The 12,147-nt window shown below is 64.8% G+C and overlaps 1 protein-coding gene across 4 annotated transcripts; it reads right to left on the bottom strand.

Moving 5' to 3' along the window:
- Positions 1-94: 94 nt before the first annotated feature.
- On the bottom strand, positions 95-10,927 carry SREBF1 (sterol regulatory element binding transcription factor 1). Of its 4 annotated transcripts, none has more exons than XM_048961545.1 (19): positions 10,680-10,927; positions 7,395-7,772; positions 7,139-7,302; positions 6,925-7,059; positions 6,589-6,807; positions 6,391-6,505; positions 6,101-6,312; positions 5,283-5,487; positions 4,702-4,886; positions 4,053-4,314; positions 3,807-3,973; positions 3,374-3,542; positions 3,190-3,298; positions 2,996-3,108; positions 2,730-2,862; positions 2,457-2,619; positions 2,013-2,198; positions 1,767-1,878; positions 95-1,508 (listed from the first exon to the last, which is right to left on the bottom strand). In XM_048961545.1, the coding sequence occupies exons 1-19, from the start codon at positions 10,777-10,779 to the stop codon at positions 1,285-1,287; spliced, it is 3,351 nt and encodes a 1,116-aa protein (XP_048817502.1). In that variant the 5' UTR covers positions 10,780-10,927; the 3' UTR covers positions 95-1,284. The 4 variants fall into 4 exon arrangements, with proteins under 4 accessions (XP_048817502.1, XP_048817504.1, XP_048817503.1 ...); XM_048961547.1 differs by having other exon boundaries at positions 1,771-1,878; XM_048961546.1 differs by having other exon boundaries at positions 2,996-3,105.
- Between the last annotated feature and the right edge of the window lie 1,220 nt (positions 10,928-12,147).

Genomic DNA, 12,147 nt, shown 5'->3' with positions numbered 1-12,147 from the left:
TATACATATATATAATATATATGAAGACTGTAAATGTTAAGACTAGTGTTCTTATTAGTATATTGCTTCACACTGAAGATTGTGTGTAACAAGCTGTTTCTAAAAGATGTTTATTTTCCTTAAGAGTAAAAAACAGGTCATTGCATTCAGAGCGTCAATAAAGATACAACGATTGTTTTGGAAGTACTCTGCGCCCTGCTCGTGGCCTGTGTTCCTCCTGCAGGCAGATGGCCAAGCGTCCCTTTGTCCCCAGGACCAAAGGTCTCATTGTGAGCTTGGGCTCGGGGACACAAACATGGGGTTGAGGTACATGGGGAGGTCTTGTGAATGGAGGGTGCATTTGGGGTCCCTCTGGCAGCCAGTGTCCCCATCCCTGCCACCCTTGACCCCCCATCCTGTGTAGCCTCACGTTGAGGAGAAGGCAGGACCCGTAGGTTATGTTCTGTGCCCCCCTCCATGTGTCAGACCCTGCACCCCCAGTCCAGCACACAACAGTATAAATAATTGGCTTTAATTCACTGTACAAAACTCTGCAACTATGAAAATACCGTTTAAAAAGGCAAGGGGAGAAGTGGGGGGGGATAAGGGTGAAGTGGGGCACAGCAGGGAGCTATATACAAAGTAGGGGCACAGCAAGGGGATGGGGGCACCCACCAGTCCTCCACATCCCAACCCAGAGCCACCCCTTCTCCCAAAGCGCGTGGGGTTGGGGCTGCAGGGGGGGGCACAGCTCCTAATGGGGGGAACGGGCAGTGCTGGGGGAGGGCAGGGGGGGCCCCTCTTTCCTACCACAGGCACCTTATGGTGCCATCTTAGCTGCCACCGCGGGGCAAACCGTCCCGCTCTCCCCTAGTGGGGACAGTGCTGAGGTGCGTCCTCCCCCACAACCCGGTGCTGTGGGACCCACGGGGAGGAGCAGGGACACACAGCAGACCGGGGTGAGGAAGGCCCCAGCCTTGCGCTGGGGTTTTGCAGGGGGGTGGCGGGCACTGGGAGGAGGAACCCCAGTGCCGTGCAATACTGTGACAATGTCACTAGAGGTCCCCACGTCCCGTCACCCAACTGCGCCGGCCACCGGGACAGCCAGCAGGGTGCCCACGCTGGGATGTACCCCCAGCACCCACAGCGGATGGCGACACGGGACGTCACCCCGCCGCTCCCATCCGTCACCTTAACAACTGCACCCTGACACCATCTCATAGAGAGGGGGACACTGAGACATGCACGTCCCCACCACGCGTATGGCACGAGGGGGGGCAGGTGGCACGTGCCCACATCCCTCCTCTAACCCGAGGTGACGGTGGTGCCGCTGCCCAGCTTAATGATCATCTGCTGGCAGTCGTGCAGTGTCCGCCTGTCCCCCAGCTTCTCCAGCGTACGGGCGGCCTCAGCCAACATCCCCACACGCTGCCCAGGGGCCGAGAGGAAGCTGGGGGGCAGGTAGCAGCAGGCCAGCAGCAGTGCTTCGGCGTGCTCCCGCGGCGTGGGGTGGCTCTCCGGCTCGCCGGCTGCAGGGACAGAGAGAAGGGACGGGCACTGAGCATCCCCTGAGTGCTGTGCTAGATGTGGCACTTGGGGACACGGGTCAGTGGGCACAGTGGAGATGGGTTGGCAGTTGGATTTGATGATCATAGGCCTTTCTCAACCTAAGTGATCCTGTGAGTTTATTTTCCCACCCCAGAATGGATCCCTTGCCAAAACTATCCCCACCCCCCAGCCCTATGGGGGTGCAACTGCCGGGGTGCCCCCACCCCCCCCTCACCCACCTGCCTTGCTGCCCTGCACCCCTCTCCTCCGCAGGCTGCGGTCCAGCAGCTGGTGGGTGCGAGTGGGACTGGCACGGGCCATCAGCCTGGCGGTGGCTTCATGCAGGAACACCTGGAAAGGGAAAGATGGGATGGGATGGGATGGGATGGGATGGGATGGGATGGGATGGGATGGGATGGGATAGGGAAGGTTGGTAGGAGTGCACTGTGCACAGGAGGGAGCCAAGAGGTTGGAGGGGGGCTCACCCTTCGCATGGCAGGCCGCAGGGTCTGTGCCAGGCGCCGCAGGCTGCTGAGGTCCTGCTGGAAGCCGCGGAGCTCCAGAGCAGATGCCTGGTAGGTGCCACGCAGCTGCTGGCTGGCACTCATCTGCTGCTGCCACAGGTTGGTGCGGGTGACCAGGAGCAGGTCGCACAGTAGGAGCTGCACTGCCTGTGGGAGGGGGGGAAAGATAGGGAGGAGTGAGTGAGCGGAGGGTGGGCGGAAGGATGGGGCACACAGCCAGGGCCCTCGCGGGCAGGCGGGCGCTGTGCGGGACCCCCGCCGGGCTGCATGGCAGGGGCATTGCACTCCCAGTCTGACACATGCAATGCAACTACAATGCACCCCCACGAGGGCCGGGGACGCCTCCTGCGAGGGCCGGGCACTCGCCCAGGGCTGGGCTGTGTCTTGTCCCCTCCCCGACCTCACCTTGTCGATGGTGCACTTGGGGGGGCTGCAGAGCTCCAGGCTCTCCCGCAGGCAGCTGCTGGCCTTCTCACAGTGGTTCAGGCTGGCCTGGCTGCCGTCCTGTTTGTTCAGCATGGCCCGGACCGCCTTGAAGGAGTGCAGTGCAGCACGGGGAAGGGTCTTCCTGCATGGGGACAGCGGGTGCCCATCAACATGTGTTGCACCAAACCACCCCAAAAAGGAACATATATGAGGAGTTGTTGCCCACCCGGCCCCACTGCCCCCAGCACTCACTCAGAGCTCTGCAGTGCCCGGGGCATGGCTTCCACCAGCGGGTAGAGCCGCTCAGCCCCCTCCTCATCACCCTTCAGCCAGTGAATGACCGTGCTGATGAGAGACGCCCACCACTTGGACACAGGATCGGTGCCTGTGGGATGGGAGGGACAGAAGCACAGAACCTTAGGGGTTTTGTTGGAAGGGACTTCTGAAGACCATCCAACCCAACGGGATGGAGCTGGTTCTGAGGGGGAAGCCGCCGAGGTGTGGGATGTTGGCCTCACCTGTCACTGCTGCCAGGCCAGAGCTGATGGAGGGCGTGGGGCCGGGCATGCTGCTGGCATGGGAGCAGCCATTGAGCAGCTGAAGGTATTCCAACGCATCCGAAAAGCGCCTTCTGGCAGAAGGGACATGAGTGGGGCTGGCCCCACTGCAAGCAGAGGGAAGGGACACCCCATGGTATCCATCCCACACTCACCCCTCTCCCTGGGCAGCAGGACGGCCAGGTTCGGGCACGGCCACGCAGTACAGCGCCTTCTCCAGGAGGTGCTCACGGAAGAGCTGGGTCACCTGCGCTAATGGGTCCACTGCGGCACAGAGCGGCCATCAGCCCCCATCCCACCATCAGCCACAAAATGGGGCTCTGGGGCTCTGGGGGGTACCTGGGTCACCGGCGGAGCTGTAGATGGTCTCTCTTGGGACGCCCTTGACGGCCCAGTCCCCGTCCACGAAGAAGCGGTGACCCAACGGGTGGCAGAGCCACTGCATGGCGGGGGGCACAGCCCCACCATGGGACAGGGCCACACGGCGGGCACTGCACAGGAAGGGGCGCTGCGGGGAGAGTGGGGGTCAGCGGGGCAGGTGGACATGCAGCATTGGGCTACAGGGATGGGGCCAGGGACATTGATCCCATGGAGGCTGAGGGGGGCAGGATGTTGGGCTGCTGGGGGGTGGAAAGGCAGGGGTAAGAGGCCACGATATTGGGCCCTACTGTGGGTTACCTCCTAAGGTGGGTATGGAGGATGTGGCACCAGGTCCTGCAAAGAGGACACCAGGAAGGGGACAGAGGGGACACAAAGGCGGTGACAGACTCACAGCCAGGAAATGGAAGCAGCGATGCAGGCTGGCCTTGATGCGCAGCGCGGCCGCCACGTAGATCTCAGCCAGCGCAGCCACCGAGACGGCATCACCGGCGCACTCGGCCAAGTTGACGGCACTGAGCGCCAGGTTTATGGCCAGCAGGTGCCCCCCGGCCTGCTTCCCTGCGGGGACACGGGGCAGCACGGGAGTCAGCAGAGTCCCCCGCTCCTCCCCACGGGTGCTGTGGGGCACGGGACCTACCAGCCAGGTGCAGCTGGTGCAGGCGGTGGTAGGCCATGGCTGCGTTGCGGGCGCTCTGTCGGACGTGGGCGCGGGGCGGGGGGTCTGGGCGCAGCCCCCCAGCGCGGGCAGCCAGCCAGCGGCCCACCCAGAGGCGCTGGAGCAGGTGGCGGAGCAGGCTCCACAGCAGGCTGCAGGCCAGGTCCCCGTGGGAGGCGGGCAGCGGGCGGCCCAGGGCCCCCAGCGCCGTGCGGAGGTGCTGGGCGCCCTGTGCGAAATCCCCCTGGGACAAGAGAGAGCCGTCAGTGGGAGGAGCCAGGGGAGAAGGGGTGGCGCTGGGGGCGCGGCCAAGCGTGGGTTCGGCCAATGGGAGGCGGAGGGCTATTTGCATGCGTGCGGCATGTGGGCGTGGCCAGGATACGTGCGGCCAATGAGGGGGCGGTGCGATGCGAGGGGGCGTGGTCAATAGGAGAAAGTGAATGGGGGCAGGGAGGAGGGGCGTGGCCTGTGGGCGGGGCTACAAGTGCCTTGGGTCAGAGCCGGCTGGGTTAACCTGAGATGGGGCAGGCTCAGGCCGGGGGGCGAAGCTAGCCTAAGTGGAAGGGTGAGGGTCTGGGAAGAGGCTGGGGGCTCAGAGCGTGCTGATCATAGAGCAGCAGGCGGTGCTCACCCGGTCCAGGTCCAGGTCCGCCTGCCGGCGGTGCCGCCAGAAGAGGACAGAGGATTCGGAGTGCGGAGGGGTGACCGGCTCCCCATAGACGAAGAGCCGCACCACCGCTCCCAGCACCAGAGCCACGTTCAGCCCCCAGAACACCAGCGTGGGCCACAGCCACTGCGACCATCCCCACGGCTCCTCTGTGTGCAGGGACGGGGGATCAGCACCGCCCCAACGTCCTCCACCCCAATGGCCTTCACCCCATCCTACCTCAACAACCCCACGTTGATGGGCTCCACCCCACCTCCCTCATCCCACACAGCCCGTACCACACACACACCCCAACATCGTGCCCCCACCACGGTCTTCATTCCAACAACCTCCAGCCCGTGCTCAACCCAATGGCGTCCATACAAATACTCTTTATGCCATGCCTTCCCCAACAGCCTCCATCCTACATCTATCCTCAAAGCCTCCAACCCAATGGCTTTTACTCCTCCACATCTACCCCAATGACCTCCACTGCAATGTCCTGCAACCTGTTCCAGCCCAAAAGATCTCCACCCCAAAGGCCTCCACCCCATGCCAGCGCTTACCTGCAGTGCCAGACTCAGCCATGATGCTTCTTCCAGGACCAGCAGTACCCAGGTTCCCAGATGGTGCCGGAGCACTGGAGCCGCGGAGCAGAGAGGCCAAGGGGTTAAAGGAGAGGCAGAGGAAGACGAAAGCACAGAGGGCCATTCGGGAGCGGTCCAGCATGCCCTGACTGCCAGGTGAGGGTGGTGGGTGCTCCTGCTTCACCTGTGGGGGAAAGCTGCCATGAGCCATGGGCACAGACACGTCCTGGACATGAGCACATGGACACAAAGCATGGTGATGGAAGCACAAAATACAGGGCATGGAGTACAGAGTATGGGTATGCGTTCCAGGACACAGACAGAACATGGGGTATAAGGCATGGATATAGGGCAGAGAGCATGGACAATGCACGGTATTCAGGTCATGGATATGGGCGTGGGTATTAACATGGACATGGGAGTGAGTGGCAGTGCAAGTATGGATGTGAGTATGGGGCTGAGGGCATGGATATGGAACAGAGCATGGACAGGACACGGAGCATACAGGGCATGGGGTACAGGACAACGTATGACACGCTCATGGACAGGGCACGAGGATGGATATTGGTACTGGGTTACAAGTATGAACAAGATATGAGCATGGGATATGATGATGTGGCACAGGCACAGGGTGCAGGCCGTGGGGTACAGGGCATGTGCGTGGGGTAGGTAGCAAGGACATTGCATCACCGATGCTCCCCACATCCCCCCCTCCAGTCCTGAATTGAATGAGGAGCAACCTAAGTAATCTCCTTCTCCCACACTCGGCTATTGCCCCCCCCAGCACACCCCCACACCTTGCTGTGGTTGCAGAGAGGGCTGTCAGGCTCCGAGTCACTGCTGCTGTTGCTGCTGCCCCCGCTGAGCGAGAGCGGGCTGCCGCGGGATGGGGAGCCCACATCCGAGGGCGGTGGGGTCAGCATCTCCATCACCTCCGCCTTCGCCACCTCCATGGGCGCCTCCGCCTTGGGGCCGGCACCGCAGGAGGCCACCAGGTCCTTGAGGGACTCTGTGGGGAGCGGGACAGGGTTTAGAGAGGGGGTGATCACCCCAAAACCCGCCCTCACCGTTCCAGCATGGCACTCACTGCTCTTCTGCATGGCCATCTTCAGGCTGAGGTTCTCCTGCTTCAGCTTCTGGTTGCTCTGCTGCAGGAAGCGGATGTACTCGATGGCCTTCCTCAGGATCGCCGACTTGTTGAGCTGTGAGGGGCAAAGGACAGCTCAGCCCCACGCACGGCGCCTTCCCTGCCCTCCGCCCTCCCCATCCCCAGCGCAGCCCCCACCTTGGCCTCAGTGCCCACCACCAGGTCCTTCAGCTCCACAATCTTGTCGTTGATGGAGGAGCGGTAGCGCTTCTCGATGGCGTTGTGTGCTGTCCTCTTCTCCCCTTTGCTCTGCAGCAGCGCTGCCTTCCCGCTGGGCGCCAGCCGGTTGATGGGCAGCTTCTCAGCGTCCACCACCAGCGGCACCGTGGCCAGGATGGTGCCCCCACTCACCAGAGCCTACGGGATGGAGGTGGCATGGAAGGGGTCACCAAGCACCCCCACCCCAACCCAGGGTCATGGCATAAAGCCCATTTGTACGTGAGCCACCAGGCTGAGCGTGGCTCGGTCACCTACCGGCACCTGCAGTGGAGCCGCGGTGCTGCTGGTGGCCAAAGAGGTGATGGAGGAAGTCTTGGCACTGCCAGCATCTGTCTTGACAGCTGTCAGCAGCAGGGAATCTGCCTTGATGAAGTGGGGCTGCAGCAGCACCTGAAGGGCCAAGGAGGGGTTTGCGGGGCTGCGATACAACCAAACGTCCCTTATAACTGCCCCCCAGCCCTGGGCTTACCGGCACCGGCTGGATCTGGGGTGACACGGGCTGGGTGGTGGCAGCGGGGCCGGGTGCCAGGAGCTGCTGTGGTGCCACGCTCTGCACGGGGCCAGGCAGTGCCACGGGCTGGGCTGGCTGTGGGGTGGGCAGGGGGCTCTGCGCAGCCCCCCCAGGCTGCACAGCTGAACATGGAGCAGAAGGCAGCGTTACAGGACCCCCAAACCGACCCCCCAACCCACAATTCACACACTCCCAATTCACCCCAAATCCTCACCAGGGAAGCTGTGCTGGCTCTGGAAGCCCACCATGGGCTGGGAGCTGAACTGCCCAGGGGATGCGGGAACGAAGCTGGAGGCCAGCATTACGCTGGGCTGGGGCTGGCTGCTGGGCACGGCCACAGGTTCCTCCTTCACCCCCGGTGCTGCTGGGGGTCCAGAGGCTGGTAGGAGTGGGGTGGGGGACTGTGGGGTGAACGTTGACAGCACGGGGGGGGCTGGGAACACATTGCCGGTGGGTGATGGCTTGCTGGGCCCCAGGTAACTGTTGGGGGCTGGGGGGAGCCCCGGGGACACTGTGCTGTCAGGGGCAGAAAACGGCACATCAAACAGCCCCGAAAAGTCATTGTCCGGTGTGTTGATCAGTTGCAGCATGTCTGAAAAAAAACAGCCCCCCCCCAGAACTGGTCAGTAGCAGCCCTAAACATCAAGGGGGGCCTCAAAGCCATGGGGTCTCCAGCCCCACACTGCTCGCCCCTGCTCGGAGATGTGGGAACCCAGAGAAGCACCATGCCAACCCCAGAGGCAGTGGGGCTGATCTCAGCCTGCTCCAGGGAAGCAAAATGGGGAGATATCACGTTGTGCCAGCTCATTCATTAGAAACTAGACACCAAAACCTTGACAACCCTGAAAAAGCCCCTGTATCAAGGGCTGAGGAGCTGGGGCTGGGATAGGGAGGTGGCACATTCAGATTGCATCAAACCCCCCCAACCCCAGTGCCACGTGCTGCCCCACTCACCCCAGGTGGGCAAAACAAAGGGTTAACCAGCACCGAGCCTGGAGGTCTGCCCTGCACACCAGAGCACTGGGGACATCCCTACAGACACACTCCAACACATCAAAGTGTTCTGAGGAGCCCCCAGAGAGTGACCCCCATTTGGGAGCACCCCCACCTGCACGCACCGCGGTACCCAGAGATGCCGCCACCAAAGTGACCCACGAGTGCCCCCAAACCCCCCAGATGCGCACCCCAAAGTGACCCAGGGGTGCCCCACACACCGGGGAGAGCAGGAGGAGGAGCGGGGCTGTCTTGCAGCACGCAGCCCATGAGATCCCCCACGGCGGCGGCTCAGCCGTGTGCCGAAGGCGGCAAGCTATTTTCAAACCATTTTTCTCGCCTCCTCCCCGCTGCCGCCCGCGCCAGGCCTGGAGCAGAGCCGGCCATGGGGTGATGCGACTCCGCCAATCGCTGCCCGCGCGCCCGCCGGCCGCCCCCAGGCAGCCCCAAGGTGAGCACAGCGGGTCACTCGCGGGCACCCGGCCGAGGGTTACTCCAGGTCAGACAGCGTTAACTCCTTCACTGCGAGTCCCAGCGTCCCACAGAGATGCCGGCATCCCCCGTGCATGGAGGGGGGCCCAGCTCGGGGCAGCCCCAGCCTCACTGGGCGTTTATATCCCACAGAGCACCCCCAGCCCTGGGATGCTGCCCCCACCGCATTGCTCTAGGGGACCCCACAGGGCAGAGCACATACGTTAATGGGGACCTTCTCTGCGGTGTCAGCGTGACCCAACCGTGTCACCAGTAAGGGCACAGGGATGAGGGGGCACCCAGGGACAGTGGCAAACCCACAGTAGGTGAGGGCGCTGTAGGGCACTTATGGTCATGGTACAAAACCCCGTTGGTTTCCCTCCTCCCTCGCCCCACACATGGCCCCACAGGGCTCCTCGAGCTCCTTCCACCCCACACGTGGGCCATAAACACATGGGGATGGGGACACGCACAGACCCTGGGATCGTGCTCAGAGTGGAAGCGTTTATATAAGTGCCCGTCAGCAAAAGCCCTCCCTGTAAATAGCAGCAGCACACCCAGCCCCTCTCCATTTGGAGATCACAGGGCCAGGGAAACGCTCCCAGAGGGACACCCTGATCCCACCTGCCCATCCCTCTGCTCCCTACAGCTTATGGTCAAAGAGCAGGGGCCACCGTGATCCAGGGCACGGTCTCAGCCCTGGTTCGTGTCCAAGGAGGGCAGAGGGGACGCCAGCGCAGCTCTGGGACACAACACCTCGCAGGCAAAGTCCTCCCGTGCACAGGTGCAGCAGGATGCGCCGCTTCCCCTCCAGCGTGCCAACGAGTTAAAGTTCACCCCGTGGCTCGGTTGGGTTCAGCTCCAGCTTCGGCTGCTGGAGGAGAAGGGGCTCCCAGCACCGACCCCACAAAGCGCCCGTGAGCCCTGCGGGATGCTCGGGGGCTCTGCCAGCCCCGTCCCCGCCCCGCTGCGTGTTCCACCGGCTCTGCCGGTCTGTGCCGGGACGCCTCAGGGCCCCGAAGCGCACCGAGCCCGGGCGGAACGGCACCACGTGCTGCCTGGTGCAGGCTGGCTGCGTGCCTGATGCCGGGATGGGCTGGGAGCTGCGGAGAGGGTCCCGTTGGTGGCGTGACTGGGTCCTACTGGCACCAGAAAAAGCGTCTCATTGGTACCAGGGAGCGGGTCACCCTCGATGCTACGATTGGGTCCCACTGGCACTGGGAATCGGGTCCTCATTGGTGGCGTGACTGGGTCCTATTGGCACTGGAAATCGGGTCTACCTTGGATCCCACTGCTTTCGGAAAGAGTCCCCTTTTGGTGGCACGATGGGGCTCCCACTGATACCGGGGAGCGGGTCCCTATCGGTGGCACGCTTGTGTCCAATGGGCGCCGTCCCCATCCCGCAGAGCCCCCCAGGAAGCAGCCACGGCACCGAGCGGCTCCGAGAGCCCCACGGTGACCGGGAGCTGCGGTGCAGGCGGGTGCCGTGGGCTCCGGAGCCGGGGACGCCCCGCGGAGCACCGCGCCCGGAGCCGCCCCACCCCCACCCACCGCCCGACGGCGCGGGGGAAGCCAGGAGGAACGACCGAGAGTAACCCCGGCGGTGACGTCACGGAGGGGCGGGGCTGGCGGCGACACAAGGCTGAGCGCTGGGGGAGGGGAGCCGTCCCGGGACCGAACCCGACGGCACCCGGCGTGCGACCCCCAGCCGTGCATACGGCACCCCAAAAGCCCATCACCCCCCCGGCACCATGCCGAGCACTGAGCTCCCCCGACCGAGCCACGGTTTTGCCGAGCGTGCACCGAGAGCGCGGGCCCCCCCCGGCCCGGTTCTGGACCGGGTGCGCTCCGTCCCACCGACCGCGCACGGGCGGTTCGGTAACTGCACCCGGTCCCGCTGCGCCGCACCGACCGCCAGTATCACGGCGAGCCGACACCCCCGCGAGCACGCACGATTTCTCTGAGCAGCACCGACCCCGACGCCCCGGTCCCGCTCCCCCTCCCCGCCCCGTCCCGGTCCCGGTTCGGTCCGCACCGTCGATGTCGCTGAGCAGCGCCGTGTCGATGTCGCTCGCCGCGCGGAGCTCGAGGGCCAGCCCCTCCAGGGTGGCATCGTCGAAGCTGAGAGCGCTCATCGCGGCGGCTCTCACGGGCAGCGGAACCTTTAGGACCGGGGGGGCCGCCTGAGCTGGGCCGGTCGCCGCATGATCCGGCGGAGGGACGGGGATGCGCGGCCGCACCGTGCCCCAACCTGCTGCCGGGCGGGGGGGGGCCCTGAGAGCGGCCGCCCCTCGTCCCGCCCCCCCTCGGGGTCCCCGCCCCCCCCCGGTAACACCGGGAACCGCTGCGGGAGCGCGCACTGGCGGGAGCGGGGAAAGGCAGCGCTGCGGGGTGGATGCGGGGTGCCTCCGGCGTGTGCCGGCCTCGCGGTGCGGAGCTGTGTTAGGGAGCTGCAGCTTGGGAGTAATGAGGTTTGAGGGTGCTGCGGTTTTAGGGAGCCGCGGTTTTAGGGTGATGACGTTTTAGGGCTCCTTCTGGGTTCGTCCTCTTCCACCTTTTTGTTTCAGCCCGGGAAACAAATCCCTGAAATTTGGCCCACCTCACCGAGGCTGCCCGTGGATCAGATGGAGCTGGAGGAGCCCCGCACCGCTCCCCCACTGCGCCCCGTGCGTCGTAGGGACCCACGGAGCAGCACTGCGGCACGGGGCAGCGCCGCTCCCACATCCCCACCCGCAGCTGGAAGACGCCCCATAACCCAACCCCCGGGAGCCCACGACGTGCCATGGGGCGGCTCGGGGGGCTGCGCGTTGCCCTCGAATATAAAACCGCTGGGGACCGCAGGGCAGCGGAGGGCAGCGGGACCCCAGGTGCGAGCGGGGGCGCGGAACCCCAGAGGGGTTTGGGCATCGCTGAGCGGGGCCGGGGCGACGACCCACACCGCGCCACGCGGGAGGGGGAAGAAACGGCACCGACTCGGCGCCGTTTTCCCGTTCTGCGCCTCCCCTGAAAAACAGAAGGGCTGCGCCCCACGCCGCGCTCCCTCCGAAGAAACCGCAGCCCCCGCGGGGCGGTGCGCTCGGGGCCGCGCGGGGCGGGACTCCCCGGAATGACGGCCGGAGGGAAAACCCCGCCCGTAGAACCAGCGCGGCGCGGCCAATGAGCGCGGCGGGCGGAGTGGGGTGATCGCGCATCACGGCGCGGGGCTGCGTGACATCACGGCGGTCCTGCGAGGATCCACGTGGTGCTCGGCGTGCGGCCGCTGGGAGGGAACCGCCGCCGGGAAGAGACGGGCGGGAGAACCGAGCGGGCGGGCGGGCGGCGAGCGTCGGGGAGATCGGGATCGGGACGCGCCGGGCTGCGGGCGAGGCGGCCCCGAAACCCTCCGTCCTGCCGTGCGGCCCCTCCGTCACCCGGAGCCTCTTCTGCCCGTCAGTAGGGCCGTACGGAGGCGCGCAGGGCTCCTCCCTGCAGCTCCCGATGGAAGCGCGACACAACACCGCGAC

The sequence above is a fragment of the Lagopus muta genome, chromosome 15 (assembly GCF_023343835.1).
Source record: "Lagopus muta isolate bLagMut1 chromosome 15, bLagMut1 primary, whole genome shotgun sequence".
NCBI lineage: Eukaryota > Metazoa > Chordata > Aves > Galliformes > Phasianidae > Lagopus > Lagopus muta.
The sequence above is the reverse complement of the archived record's forward strand: the minus strand, read 5'-3'. Positions and strand labels throughout refer to the sequence as shown.

Excerpts from the sequence above, each read along its gene's own strand:
- SREBF1 (XM_048961545.1), bottom strand. The coding sequence starts at position 10,779 with ATGAGCGCTCTCAGCTTCGACGATGCCACCCTGGAGGGGCTGGCCCTC. Across the intron at positions 5,488-6,100 it reads CTCTCTGCAACCACAGCAAG|GTGAAGCAGGAGCACCCACC; the intron begins GTGTGGGGGTGT and ends TTTCCCCCACAG. Across the intron at positions 3,109-3,189 it reads CCTGCTGCCCAGGGAGAGGG|AAGGCGCTTTTCGGATGCGT; the intron begins GTGAGTGTGGGA and ends CCCTTCTGCCAG.